This window comes from Chlamydomonas reinhardtii, chromosome 13, assembly GCF_000002595.2.
Source record: "Chlamydomonas reinhardtii strain CC-503 cw92 mt+ chromosome 13, whole genome shotgun sequence".
NCBI classification, from domain to species: Eukaryota; Viridiplantae; Chlorophyta; class Chlorophyceae; order Chlamydomonadales; family Chlamydomonadaceae; genus Chlamydomonas; species Chlamydomonas reinhardtii.
This window is the reverse complement of record NC_057016.1, coordinates 768,759-783,521: the sequence shown is the minus strand read 5'-3', so window position 1 is coordinate 783,521 and position 14,763 is coordinate 768,759. Positions and strand designations below refer to the sequence as shown.

The window sequence follows — 14,763 nt, the reverse complement described above, 5'->3', positions numbered from 1 at the left end:
AACAGTAGAACTATTACAAGTGGCCGGAACACTGGGCATGGTAACGGCTTTACTTGGCCGTGCCTCTCATCTATCGTGTCTGGATCTTGACGGGCGTTCCGCCCATCCACATTACCTGTCAGGCTCACACTGCCATTGTGCTGCTACCCACCTACAGCAGCCTACAGCCTACAGCCTACAGCTACGTACTGTGCCCTGTAACCCTAAACCCTGGCAACCTGCGTTAGTTCTCCAGTCGCCTCTCCCGGCTGCTGCAATGCCGCGCCCTCGTGCGCCTCCACACCCATTTGCACTTCCAGCAGAATAACCCACATCCTGCGTATGCTGCAGCAGTGCATGCACGGCTCAGCTCTGCCGCCCATGCACCTCCCCATGCGTGCGTGCCGTGTACCGCCGAACATGCTTGTGCCACTATTCCAGCAGCATCCTGCCTTCCCACGCAGTAGTACACGCCCGTTGCATGAATAATACACAAAACATGCACTCGCTATTCATTACACACATACAGCAGGACCCCACCCCACCCTGCCTGTTTCTATGCCGATCGAAGCACACGCCCACACCAGAATCGCGCCAGACAAGCAGCCACCCTATCTATGCTGCTATCTACGTGCTGCTGCATGCGGCGGATGTGCGTGACGCTATATATTCACGACACGCGACCCCAATGCATCTTGCTTGCTTGCCGCTCGCTCGTTCCCTCTCATCTTCCCAAAATCTCTCCCCCGCCCCCGCCGCCCCTCACCCGCCGCCCCTCAATCGGTCGATCTTGCGCCCATACAGCTCCAGCTGCTGCTGCCCCGCCGGGCCCCGCGCCCAGCCCACCACCGGGTCCCCACTGCCCGGCCCCGAAGCCATCCCACCGCCCAGGCTCGAGCGCCGGCCCGGCTGCTGCCCCCCTCCGCCTCCTCCGCCTCCGGCCGAATGCGGCGGCGGCGGCGCCACGCGGCTGAGCGAGCACACGTCGGGCGCCGCCGCCACCCACAGCTGGTTGGCGTTGTCGCGGGTGATGAGCTGCAGGTGCTTGAAGGAGTAGATGGCGCCGGACTGAGGGGGGGCAGGAGAAACGGGAGCGGGTGAAAGGAGCGTGGTGCGTGGGTGGAGAGGGTTGGAGGAGCGCGCAGATAGATAGAGCGAGGTGGGTGGAGAGGGTCCCTTCACTTGTCTGTGCAAGAACACATACGCGCGCACGCACGCACTCGTGCGCCGTTGCAATGACATGTGCCCGCCACACTCCTTGTCAGCCAGCCACACACACACACGCACACACCTGGTTTTGGGGGTCCTGGATGAAGTCAATCGCCTCCTGCATGCACACACCAAATCGAGGGCACACAAAGGCACTTGGCAGCGCGCAACAACACAACAACGGCGGCATCATCAGTGACTAACGCCAGGACGTCACACATGTAGATAGGCAGCTCGACAACTCAAGAGACGCACATCACACCAGCACCGTCACACTAGCACACACGGCCACTCACCTTGGATCCAATCAGCTTGACTGCGAGCATCCACGGCTGCGTGCCGCCTCCTCCTCCTCCCGCGCCCTCCCCGCCCCCTAGCCCCGCGCCGCCGCACATGCCGCTTGTGTGATCCGCCAGGAACACCCACTGCTGCAGCACCGCCGCGCCGCCACCAAACCCTCCTCCCCCTCCCCCTCCGCCTCCACCTCCACCCCCCATCAGCTCGTCGGGCTCGCCGGCGCGCACCACCACCCCCACGAAGTCAAACTCGAACACGCAGGTGTGCGGGTCCCACGCCGGCGGACCTGGCACCCCCTGCTGGTACGACCCCTGCTGGTACGACCCCTGCTGCTGCAGGTGCTGCTGCTGGTGGTGTAGGTGTGGCGCGATGCGCGCCGCCATCTGCGGCGGCAGTGCGGCTGGCACCTCCGCCAGCCGCAGTTGGCGGCGGGGCGTGTAGCGGGGCAGCGCCAGCAGGTGGGACAGGTGCGCGGCGGGGCCCAGGTCTCGGTACCTGTGTGTGTGTGTGTGTGTGTGTGTGTGTGTGTGTGTGTGTGTGTGTGTGTGTGTGTGTGTGTGTGTGTGTGTGTGTGTGTTGGAAATGCGCATGGTTGTCAGTGCATTGATGTCATTTATGCGATGCGCATGTTTAACATGCTGCATGCGGTGATGTCATCCCAGGTGTCACACCAGCTGCTGCTGCTCCCTTATGGGTGGTGGTGGTGGTGGTGGTGGTGGTGGTGGTGGTGGTGGTGGTGGTGGTGGTGGTGGTGGTGGTGTGTGGTGGTGGTCACACTCACGCGGTGGCGGCGCTACTGGACAGCTCCAGGCACCTGCAGGCGCCCGGGCAGCACAAAGCACAGCGGCGGCGGCGGCGGGTGGGCACACAGCCATGTCATTAGAGAGCATAAGGAACGAAACGCGACTGAGTCCAAAGGTCCAGGTCGACACACCCGCCCACGAGCCCCCACTCCCAGCTCGGCAGGCCCCGCTGACGCCACCCACAGCCCAAGGGCCCAAGAGCCCAACGCACCTGATGCGGCCGTTGGGCTGCAGCTCCCACTCCGTGCCTTGCGCCCGCCGCCCGCCTCCCCCTCCCCCGCCTCCTCCTCCGCCTCCTCCTCCCCCTCCGCCTGCCTCCCGCTGCACCTGCACCCGGCTGACCAGCAGCACGTGCCCCTCCCGGAAGCCCTCCTGCTGCTCCGGCCCCAGCCGCCACAGGCGCAGCATGGCCACACTGGGGGGGCCTGGGGGGTGCGAGGCATGCGTGGGGCGGGTGGGTGTGGTGTGGTTGGTGGTGTGAGGGTGTGTGCGGCGTGTGGTTAGGGTGTGTGGGGCGAGGGTGTGTGGTTGGTGTGTGGTATGGCGGGTTGTGTGACATGGAGTGGGTTTGGGACGCGGGTGATGGCTAGACGGACGAGGTACAGACGTTGCCACAAGGGTCGCGAAGAAGTGCGGAGCCCAATCAATCGACGGCCAGCACCTCACCTGCCACGCCCGGAGCCGTCACCCCGAACACACGCAGCCGCATGTAGGCCGTCCCAACGTCGTCCACACCACCACCGCCGCTGCTGCCGCCTGCGGCCCCCGGCGGCGGCGCCGCGGCCTCCTCCATCAGTCGCTGCGCCTCCGTCGCCACCGCGGACTGCCGCTCCGTCATCAGCCTGCAGCGCGTGTGTGTATGTGTGTACATGTCTGTGTGTTAAAGAGCACAAGGAAAACATGTCTGTGTGTATATGTATGTGTGTGTGCGCGTGCGCGCGCTGGCCCTCAGCAGCGCTGACACACACCGCCAACCCGCACTCGGACCACGCACCCTCGTGCTGCCCCCACCCCCGTGCACCCCACCCCGCTGCCCGCCGCGTGCCCGCCCGCCCTCACTTGTTCAGCTGCGCCTGCTCCTCCGCGCTCAGCGGCCCGCCCCTCAGCCCGGCGCCGCCGCCGTCTTCGTCCCCGCCTCCACCGCCGCCTCCGCCCCTCAACACCATGTTGGCGTAGGCCCGCTGCACGCGGATGCTGTAGCCGGGAAACACACTGGGACCCTGCAGCAGCGGCAGCAGCGATAAAAGGAACAGCAGCATTCGTGTGAAGCGCGCGACAATGCGACGTGGTTCACCTACTGCCACAAAGGTGACCATGGTTCGCAACCCTGACACCCTACACATTGCTGTTGCTGCGGCTGGGCAGAGCGAGCTCTCACCGGTGCGCCGCGGGCCGCCCGCTGGCAGCGCTCCAGCTCCGCCCGCTGAGCCGCCGTGGAGGCGCGGGAGGCGGCCTGCGTGGCAATGAGACAAGGCCAATGATGTTGAATTGGGGGCAGACCGTACGTGTGATAGATCGTACGGCACGGCGCGCCCGTTGTATTTCTACCGTGCGCCTCCAAACCCAAGAGCATGTCTTCCGCTGCCTTCCAGCCCTTCCCTTTCCCCTGCTCCATTTCCCCTCCTCCCTCACTTCCACCTTCCTACCCCCGCAGTCCTCCCGCCCACCGCCCCACCTCGCCGCGCTGCACCAGCGCCCGGTTCACCCGCTCCTCCTGCGCGCGCGGGCTGCGGTGCACGCCGCCCGCCACGTGCATGACGCCGTAGCGGGACGCCACCAGCAGCAGCGTGGCGGACACAGGGCCGCCGCCGGGGGCCACCTGAGGGGCGGCGGCGGAGTGGTGCAGGGCAGGGAATGCGGGGGAGAGGCGGGCAGGTTTTGGGGCGCATGGGTTACGCACGGGTAGTTGCTGCAGGCCACGCGTGTCAGTGGCTTTGGCGCTAAGGAAGGCCCCTACCAGCCATTGCTGACAACGCGTGGTTTCCCGGCATCCCTCTCTCTTCCGGGCACACCCCACTCCACCCCCACCCAACCTCCCGCCCCGCACCATCACCACTGCCCCTCCCCTCCACCACCACCCCACCGAATCCCACCCAACCTCCCCTCCCCTCCCCGCCTCACCTCCCACAGCGGCCGCAGCGCCATGGGCGCGGGGCTGGCCTGAGCACCCAGCCGCGCGTCCCAGGCCGCAGGGCACACGCCGTTGTAGTGCAGGCGCAGCAGCGCGCCGCTGGTGAGGCCGTCCAGCGGGTCGCAGGGCCGCTCCGAGGCCAGCTCGGCGCCGCACACACGCAGCTTGGAGCCCACCTGGGGGCGGGGTGGGGCGTTGGATTGGTGGGGGGCCGGGTGCGGGAAGGGGAGGCAGACGTTGCCAGAGCGGGGTGATGGCTGCTTGGGTGCGCATTTACACACACGTTGTGCATGTCTTCTTGTGTTCTCTCTAAAATACGGTAGGTTGGCGGGGCGGGCGCAATAGCAGCTAAAACAGGCGCAGGCACACATAGCCACCTGTGCTCTTCCTTGCGACACGAGGCCAATCACACACGCACACGGCCACAACCTTCCGGCTCGCCCTCTCTCACCCGGATGCGCCCCGCCATCACCAGCTGCGCCAGCGCTGCGTCCAGGCCCGCCGGCACCGCGTACCAGCCGTCACTCAGCTCCACACGCATGCCGCACACAGCGGCAGCGGCACCGGCAGCCTCGGAGGCGGGGGCGGGGGCGGGGGCTGCGCCGGGCGCCTGCGTGCGGTGGGGAGCCAAGGCAGGGTGGGCGCCAGGGGCGGGAGCAGTCAGGCCGGGGACGAACACAGCTGCGACACGGCAAGACCTCCCGCACAAACGCATGTGGCCAGTTCGTCTCTACGGCGTACTCTTCGCTAAGCACGCCGCCAATGGGCCACGTGCGTGCTTGTGCCGCTGCCGCGCTGCCGCACCGCACCTTCAGCTGCTGAATTCCTAGTACAAGCAAGGGCAGAGGGTGGTGAGATGCATAGTCCCGTGTGTGCCGCCGCCGCACTGCCGCGCCGCACCTTCGGTTGCTGCTGCTGCTGGTTCGGCAGGGCGCTGACGGTGAGCACCATGGGGAAGGTGGCGGAGCGGTCGTGTGCCAGGATGGTCGCAAGCACTGGGCGCGCGCCGCCCGCCAGCTCCACCTGCGCAGTGGTTGCGGGGATGTACGTGGATGCAGAGTAAATATAAGTACACACACATGCACACATGCACACACGGACACACGCACCTGTGCTCGCCGCCGCAGCTGCTCCAGCACCGCCACCGGCGTCAGGCTCTTGTGCCGGCAGTGGGCTGGGAACCTGACGGCGGGAGTGTGGGAGGGGGGAAAGGTCGCATGGAGGACGCCATGACAGCGACCTAACCCAGCCCTGACCAGACCGCCACTGCAACACGTAACCCCAGTTGAACTGACCCAAGATGCTACCACAGCACCACATACACACACGCACACACACACGCACACGCACACACACACGCACACACACACCTGCGCTCGTACGACGCCAGCTTCCACACCACCCAGCGCCAGTGGTTGGCCACCCACTCCTCGCTCGCCAGCGGCCGCGCGACTTTGGACAGCGCGCCCGGCCCCGCCTCCGGCAGCGCCTGCAGCGCCGCCTGCGCCTCCGCAGCACCCCACCAGCCCCACTGCTGCGCCTGCTCCGGCTGCGCTGGCGGCGGCGCCACTACTGTGTAGCCTCCGGCTGCCATCACCAGCTGTGCCCCTTCCTCCTTGTTGGCTGTAGCGGCCTGGGCCCCATCACTGGGTGCTTCTGCTGCTGCTGCTGCTGCTGGCGCTGATGCGGCGGCGGCCGCGGGCTGCAGCTGCACCCAGAACCTAAACGCCGCCGCCTCCTGCGGCCCCATCACCTCCACCTCGCAGCTCGACACCGGCCGCCAATGCCGCGGCGCCGCCGTTAGCACCTCGGAAGCAATGCGCTCCGACCCCGCCGCAGCCGCCGTACCCGCCGCCTTGCCGCTAGCTGCTACTGCCTCCGCCGCCATTGCACCATCCGCAACACCACCACCAGCACATCCCGCAGCTGCAGGCCCCGGCGGCAGCGCGAAGTAGCCGCCGAGGGGCAGCTTTGCGGCTCCACCGCCGCCGCCATCGCCACAAACACCGCCACAGGCGGCGGCGCCGTCGGGGCCGTCCGCAGCCTCCATGTTGAAGAGGGAGCTCAGGCGCGGCCGCTTGCGGGGCGAGGTGCCTACAGGCCAGGTGCGTGCGTGGCCAGACGATGGGGCTTATCAGCGGGTGTGCTTGTAACGTGAAGCCGCGCAGATAGCCCATGCTTTGATACCGGTAAGGCAACATAAAGACACAGGACCAGGCACCGACCAGCATTACTGCACGGCAACACCACCATCTTGCGCTCCCGAGACGCATGGGCACTCGCACACGGGCTCGCACCTGGTCGGCCGCCAGAGCTCAGCTCGGAGCCGGGAGTGATGCCACCGCGAATGCCAGCCGCCGCCGCCGCCGCCGCCGGAGCCGCCGGCGTCGGCGCCCCCGGCTTGCCGGTGTACCCGGCCGGCACTGGGGACACGAACTTGCGCTTGGCAGCCGAACCCGCACGAGCCATGCCGGGACGCGGCGGCATCGCACCAGCGCCAGGTCCGCCAGCGCCGGCCGGAGCGCTGGCGGGCCGCGGGGGTCGCCTGTGGCAGGGCAGAGCAGGGCAGGAGCAGCATCGCGGTGGCATGGAGTGTCAGCAGCCCACGCAACACCCGGGGCCAACGTGCGGCTGCCGTGTCACGTGTTCATTGAATCTTGTAGGTGCAGCACGCAAGACAAGCACATTTGGCAACGCCTGCAAGGCTGGACTGCGGTGCATTCTCATACAATGACAAGTATTACAATGACAACGCAAAGCGTGCGGCTAAAGCACAGGCTTAGTCGCGGGTGCGGCTACTCACGCCGCGCTGCCGTCGCCGGCCGCAGACGGGCGCGGGCGCCGCAGCCCGCCCACTGACGCCGGTGGTCCTCGCAGCCCCGCGATGGGCGTGCAGGCGGCGGAGGCTGCCGCCGCACCGCCAGGGCTTGCGCCGCCGGCGCCGCCCCTCCCCCTGCCTGCCAGACCGGGAGTGGCAGCCCCGGCCCCGGACGCGGCTACGTTCAGGCCAGCGGCGGCAGAGGCCACGCGCAGAGGCGTCCCCGCGGCGGCGGCAGCACCGCCAGCGACGCCGCCGCCAGCGATGCCGCCGCCGTCCTCGTCATCCTCCTCCATCCCACCGCCCCCTGCATCCTGGACGGGTGCAGCCACAGCACCCGCCGACGCGGTGCCGGCGGGAGGCAGTGGCGGCGGCACCGACAGCGCCATCGGCGGCCGTGGGGCTTCCCCCGCCTGTTGCAGCTGATCCATCCCTCGGCTCCCGTCTGCGACCGAACCCGCACCAGGCTGGCCGTCAGGGCCAGACTGACCGGGCGCTGCCGCCTCGGCGCCTGGGTCGGGTCCCTGCAGGAAGGCCGCGGCCGCCTTGCGCGCCGCCTCGTTCACTGCTACCGGCCTGCCGCCCGCCGTCACCAGCCCGCAAAATGCGGCCGCGGTCGCGGTCGCGGCTGGTGCTGTGGCTGTAGCTGGTGCACCAGCGGCGGCAGCGGTGGCAGAGGCGCTTCCTGTCACCGCTGCGTTGCCCTGCTTGTGCTCCCGGTCCTCGTCTGCGGCAGCCGTTGAGTTCTCCTTGTTGTCAACACACAGTGCCGCAGCCCTCCTCCTGGCCGCCTCGCTGACCACTACACTCCGGCCCGAAGCAAACTGAAGCGTGCGCATGGGCGGGAGCCCCGGAGGCGGCGGCGGCGGTGGCGTGGCACGGCTGGGGAACGCCTCTGCTGCGCCCGGCCCCTGCTGCGTGATTGGAAGCTTGCCTGCCCCGGTCGGCTTGTCTATCCCAGCCCCTGCCCCGGCCTCAGCCCCGGCCTCAGCCCCGGCCCTAGCCCCGGCCCCGGCCTCAGCCTCCGCGCCATCTCCGGCGTCAGCCTCCGCCGCTGCCTTGTCGCAGCTGTCAAGCTTGGCAAACAGCCCCGCCACCTTCCTCCGGGCCTCCTCGCTGACCACGATGGCCTTGCCGGAGGCGAACTGCAGTGTCGGCAGGGGCACGGCCATGGCTGCAGCGCCGCCGCCGCTGTTGCCGCCGGCTGGGCCAACTGGGCCGTGAGGAGGAGGAGGCGCAGCCGCAGCCGCAGCGGCAACGCTGCGCCGGCCAGCGACGCCATTGCTGCCCTGTCCGTCAGGCACAACGACACCGCTGGTGCTCGCGGCGCTGGTGGTGGCCTCGGCGCCAGGGCCGGAGCCGGCACCCGGCAGGACGATGGTGGAGGCGGAGGGCAGCCGCCGCCGAAAGCCGCCGAATGGAGCTGCGCCTCCGGACTGCTGACTGTGTGTGGCGGCGGCGGCGGCGGCGGCGGCGGCGGCGGCGGCGGCCTGCCCTGCATCCTGTGACCCCTGGCAGTGCTGGGACGCGGGCGGGGCATCAGTAGCAGTAGCGGCGGCGGCAGTAGCGACGGCAGCGGCTGTAGCACTACTGTCTTGGGCGGGGGCTCGCGCGGTGCCGGCGTCGCTAAGCGCAGCCGCCGCGCCACGGCTGTCCGCGACCACGGGAACGGGCGGCCTGGCACCGCTGCCGCCGTCAGTCACCGGCCCGGTGCCGCCGCTGCCGGCCTGCGCTGTCGCTGCAGGCGCCGCCTCTGAGAACACTGCCGCCGTTGCGGGCGTCTCGGCCACTGCCGCTGCCGGCCCCGCCGCTGTGCGGGCAGGCGCCGGCGGCTCAGCTGGAAGCGGCTCTGGCGCCGCTTGGTCAGAAGCCTTCACAGTGGCCGTCCCGTCACCCGCCCAAGGCGTTGGTGCTGCAGCTGCACCCACTGCGCCGCCTGTGGCCTCTGCTGCATCTGCTGCCACATGCCCTTGCGCGGCGGAGCAAGAGGAACCCGGAAGCCGCTGCGCCGCCGCCGCGCCGTCCACCGGCCGCGTTGCCGCAGCGGCGGGCGCGGCGGTGCATGTGGTTTCGGCCGGAGCCACCACGGGCACCGACGCCTGCGCCTGGTGCTCCTGTTGGGCAGGCGGCGCTGACTGCTGCTGCTGCTGCTGTTGCTGTTGTTGCTGCTGTAGCCTACGTTGCGGTAGCAAGGAAGGCCCGATGCGAGACGGAGGCTTGAATGCGCCCGTGCCTGGGGCAGCGCGCGGCATGCTGAAGCCGCCACCGCCACCGGTGTTGCCACCACCACTGTTGGTGCTGCCTCCTACGGTGCTGGGGCATGGCCGCTTTGCAGCAACGTCGTCCCACTCCGCCGCCGCCGCCGCGTCCGGGCCAAACAGCGGCCCGTCCTTGTCCAGCTGTGGGTGGGCGTGGCAGTTGGAGGAACGCTTCAAGTGTGGGAAGGTACGTCCCAGAACTCAAGGAGTCACGTGCTTGCAGCCAATGCCAAGTCCTCTTGTTACCGGTACGTGCTGCGTGACCGACCTGGCCCCCCCCCCCACACACACATTGCGGCCCCCTGGAGCATTGCAACACTGCCGACTGCCACCCCGCGCCTCGCCACCACCCAAGGTCCCCAGCTCCCAGGCCCCCAGCCACACCGCGGCCCCCAGCCCCGCCGCCCACTCCGCCCACCTACCTTGGCCATGAACTCGGCTCGGCGCTTGAGCGCCTGAGCCGACACCGCCACCACCCGGCCACCAGCGGTCTGGAACCCGGTGGCCGCCATGCCGCCCCCCAGGTCCTGCCCAAACTCGGCTGCGGCACCCAGCACCGACGTGGGGGCGGAGGCCGAGGCCGGGGCCAGCCCTGCGCTGGCACTGACGCGGGCGCTGACGGAGGCCGCCGCGGCGTCGCCATCCTTGTCCAGCTGCGGGCAGACGTGCATGAACACACGCATGCAAGAGTTCGCAAGCGCACAAACACACGTACATGCTAATGCCAACTACCCAACCGCTCTAACCATCATTGTGCATGCATGCGCATGTAAATTTGCGCAATGCGGCGACGAACCAACTCCCTTGACCGCCATGCCCGGTGGGCCAGAGCACAACCAGCCGCAATCCCCTAGCCGCCACAGGCCAAGCGCAGGGTCGCCGGCGGCCGCTCACCTTGGCCGTGGCCGCAGCGGCCCTCTCCAGCGCCTTGGCCGACACCGGCACGGTGTGCCCGCGGGCGGTCTGGAAGCCGGACGCAACCATGCCCCCGCCCAGGTCGGCGCCAAATGACAAAGATCTGCCGCTGCCGATAATGCCGCCGGCTGCGCTAGCAGCGCCTCCGCCACCAGCGCCTCCGCTGCCGCCTGCACCTGGACCTCCTGCAAGCAGCCGCGGGGCAGAGAAGCCGCCTGTCCCGCCTGCGCCTGCACCCGCCGCGCCGCCTGCGCCCGCCGCACCGCCCGCCGCTGCTGCTGCTGCCACCGCCAGCGGCCGTGGCGCCGAGAAGCTGCCTGTGCTGCCGCCCCGCAGCCCGCCGCGTGTGGCCACGGACAGGCCGGGGCCAGAAGTGTCCGGGCCCGCCGCATCTATAGCTGCTGCACCATCTGGGTCATGTAGGTCACTTGACTGGTCCAGGCTCGCAAACAGCCTCGCGCTCTTCTGCCGCGCTTCATCTGATATCTGCACGGCCTTGCCGCTGGCAAATGAAAACCCACCGCCGCCGCCACTGCCACTGCCATCGGCTTCACCACCACCGCCACCGGCAGTGGCGGCGGCAGCAAAGCCCGCGTTGCCTGCCGCGGCCAAGCCGCCGTCGTCCTCTTCCGCGGCGGGCACGGCGCTGACGGGATCCAAATTCGCAAACAGCTTCGCGCTGCGCTGCCGTGCTGCCTCGGAGATCTGGACGCCCTTGCCGTTGGCGAACGAGAATCCGCCGCCGCCGCTGGAGGCCGCCGCAAAGCTGCTACAACTACCAAAACCGCCGTAGCTGTCGTCGCCCGCATGTGAGGAGGAAGCGTTGCCAGCAGCCGCAGACACGGATGTAGCCGGGCCTTGCAGTGGCTTTGGTTGCGGCTGCACAGCAGGCTTGCCGAACCTTCCCAGCTTGCGCTGCCGCATCTGCTCCGCAATCTGGGCAGCCCTGCTGTTGGGGTTGCTGAAGCCACCTTCGCCGCTCCCTGCAGCCCCGTCGCCGCTGCCATCGCCAGCATCCCCGGCAACTGCCTCCGCGGCGGCCTGCGCAGGGCAGCCCGCCTCTGACTCCGACGCGCCGGGCTCGGCGGCCGCGGCTGCTGTCACAGCCGCACCAGCTGCGACGTCGGCGAGTGGAGCGCGAGGAGAAGGAGGCAGCGCCAAGCCGATGGGAGTGGCAACAAAACCAAAGTCGCAGTGGGGCTCCGCCTCGTCCCCGCCCTGCTGCCCGTGCTTCCTTTCCTCCAGCTCCGGCAGCAGCGCAGCTGCACTCCCGCCAACGATGGGCAGCGTGGGCGGCACCGCCAGCGTCGCCAGGGCTGCCGATGAGCAGCTGCCGCCCTCCGCGGCAGACGCCGTCAGGACGCCTACCACCGGCGGCGCCACTGCCGCCGCGCCATCGACTGCTGCGCGCGCGGGTGCGGGTGCAGGCGCCGCGCCGATGGCTGCGGCTGCAGCTGCCGACAAGGCGCCATCTTCAAGAGCCGCGGCCGCCTCCGTTCTCGCCTCCGCCCGCGCCGCCTGGGCCATGACCGCCTCAGCCGCCTCAGCCGCGGCCGCCGCCTCCAGGTCCCACGCCGCGTCATCGTCGTCGTCGCCCCCAGCATGAAACGGGCTCGGCGGCGCACCGGCTCTGAGCGGGCTGCCCGGCGCGCTGCCCGGCTGTGCAGGCGGCGCCGTTGCCACGTGCCCTGTGTACGGCTGGTACTGTGCAGAGGTGGCGCCGGCAGTGCTGGGTCTCCGCTGTGCGTGGAGCTGTAGTGTTGGACCAGCGGTTGCCAACCCAGATGGGTCAAAGGGCTGCGTTGGTGCGGGTCCCTGGAGGCGGGAGGCCGACGCGGTCCGGTGCAGACCAGGCTGAGGCAAGCCCTGGTATGGGTGCTGCTGTTGGTGCGAGTAGTGCTGGTGTGAGTGCGGCGGCCACGCCTGGTGGATTGGCGAGTGGTGGGGAGACGTGTGGCCCGGGGCTGCGTGGTGACCCCAGGCAAGCTGACGTTGCTGGTGCTGCTGGTGCTGGGGCTGGTGCGGGTGGTGGTGCTGATGGTGCCATGGCTGCGGGTTGTGGTACTGTTGGTGATGCTGGGGTTGAAGGTTGGAAGGGCCCCACTGATGCGGCGGGTGCTGCTGCTGAGGGTGCAGCGGCCAGCCCACCTGCTGCTGCGGGTGCTGTTGCGCGGAATGCGGGTGGTGCTGCTGTTGCCAGTGCGGCGAGTTGGGGCCCGGTGCAGGAGGCCCCTGAGGCGGCGGCGCCACCTGCTGCTGTTGCTGCAGGTTGTGCGGGTATAGAGGTTGCACATTCCATGGGGGCTGCTGCGGTGAGGGTGGCCGCTGCACAGGCGGCCACCTACCGGCCCCTGCGTGGCCACTGGGACTGACCCTGGCCTGCTGCGCCGGCCCTGGCTGTTGTGGGGAGGCGGGGGGCAGCCCGGCACGAGGTGACCGCTGCACATTCTCCTGCGGCTGCCGAAGAGGCTGCTGCAGGGCCGGCTGGGGTGCGGCCGGCACCGGCGCAGGTGCCGCCCCTGGAGCTGGCTGTGGCAGCCGCGGCGGGCCGGCCCGCTGTCCGGGCTTGAGATATCTGGTGCCTGTGTGAGGAGGAGGATAAGTATAACTGTGTGTAAATGCAACATGCGCACACATCCGCATGGCCATCTGCTGGGCATAGCTGAGTCGCACCTTTGGGCAGCTTCTTGGGCGGCGGCGTGGGCTCGTCCAGTAGGTAGTCAAACTGGGGCAGCACCGGTGCATGCGCCAGTGGTACCGGCGGCGGCGGCGGTACTGGCGGCACTAAGGGCAGCAGTGGTGCAGGTAGAGCCGCCACTGGAGGCAGTCCAGGGCCAGCCAGCGGCGTCCCTGGCACGATCAGTGCGGGTGCGGGCGCGGCTGCGGCTGCGGGTGCGGGTGCGGGTGCGGGTGCGGGTGCGGGTGCGGGTGCGGGTGCGGGTGCGGGTGCGGGTGCGGGTGCGGGTGCGGCTGCGGCTGCGGGTGCGGCTGCGTGTGCGGCTGCGGCGCCGAAGAGCTCCACGGGCTCCTGCCCCGGCAGCAGCTGTGCGGGCAGGAGTGCCTCCAGGCAGGTGGCAGGCACCTCGGACAGCTCGATGCTGGGCGGAGCAGGTGGCGGCGCAGCCGCCGCTCCTCCGCACGCCACCGCTCGTGCGGAGCACGTCACCGCTACGGCGCCGCCGCCATTGCCGTTGTCACGACCCATATGGGCCACAGCCACAGCCACAGCCACAGCCGGCACAGCTGAAGCCGCAGCCGCAGCCGTAGACGTGCCCGTTCCTGCACCCCCGCGCACCGCGTCCTCGCCAGCTACCGCTGGTTGCCCGGCCAACTCCGGCACAGCCACCGGGTCTACCTCCGCCTCCGCGGCTGCTGATTCTAGCGGCGGCGGCGGCGGCAGTAGCATCAGCATGTCGTCATAGTCATCCAGGCACGTGGCTGGAATCATGTGCACCGAGGGCGGCACCTGCGGGGCAGGCGCTGTTGCCGCAGCAGCAGCCGCTGCCGCGCCCACTGCCGCCGCCGATGCAGCGCCCGGTGCCGGTGCTGCTGTGAGCGCTGGCGCCCCGGGTAGTATAAAAGGGTTGGCACTGGCCCCAGGACCGGGACCGCCGCCGTCGGCTGGGTCCACTGGCTCCGGCAGCTGCGAGCCGATGGAAGCCTCAATGCACGTGCCCGGCAGAACAAGCGACCCGTCCAGGCACGTGGCTGCGACCATGGCAATACTGCGGGCCTGGCCATTGCGGCTGTCATGGGCGCCGACGCCGAGCGCCAGGCCGCCTGGCGCAGCAGGCAGAGCATGCACCGCTGCCACGTTGGCAACAGCAGTAACAGCTGCTTCGGATGCAGGCGGGGCAGGGCCTGTCGATTCGGGTCCAGGGGGCGGTGTATGCGTGAGGTGCTGCTGGCACTGATGGCACTACGTTTCGTCTCAGCCAAACAAACACAGCGCGCACCCGCGCACCTCGCAGCAATTTGATGCATTCCAGCAGCTGTGAGTCGGGAAACGGAAGCTCTGCGAAGGCTGCCGCGAGAGGTTGAAAAGCAGCCTGCATTGGCGCCAGCTCCTCGAGCGTGAGCCTGCGGCATGATGGAGCCGCCATTGCCAGGGCTTTATGAGTTAATATGTTTGCTAGTCCATTTTATTCGTCAAAGGGCTCTGGGGCCGCGCCGCTCGAGCGCGGAGCTGTCGGCAAAGTCCCCGGCTGTCGAGCTTTATGAGCAGGGTAAATTTGTATCCATACTACAAAGTTAAGTCAGGTTTACGTGACAAACGAGAGTTTGACATGCAAGCTGGATCGACATCGAGGCATCGATTGGGCTTGCGACGCTCAGTTCCACCATGATCAATGC

General features: G+C 69.0%; 1 protein-coding gene across 1 annotated transcript; it reads right to left on the bottom strand.

Annotated features, from left to right (window-relative positions):
• Position 1: 1 nt before the first annotated feature.
• On the bottom strand, positions 2-14,654 carry CHLRE_13g566900v5 (uncharacterized protein). The gene is made up of 21 exons (XM_043069295.1): positions 14,375-14,654; positions 13,084-14,271; positions 12,784-12,992; positions 10,390-12,672; positions 9,918-10,148; positions 7,223-9,636; positions 6,717-6,964; positions 5,790-6,513; positions 5,529-5,601; positions 5,320-5,442; positions 4,871-5,029; positions 4,410-4,595; positions 3,964-4,107; positions 3,667-3,741; positions 3,348-3,508; positions 2,955-3,130; positions 2,500-2,713; positions 2,267-2,299; positions 1,485-1,980; positions 1,271-1,306; positions 2-1,047 (listed from the first exon to the last, which is right to left on the bottom strand). Exons 2-21 carry the CDS (start codon positions 14,126-14,128, stop codon positions 742-744), a joined length of 9,336 nt encoding a protein of 3,111 aa, XP_042917270.1. The 5' UTR covers positions 14,129-14,271; positions 14,375-14,654; the 3' UTR covers positions 2-741.
• Positions 14,655-14,763: the final 109 nt, after the last annotated feature.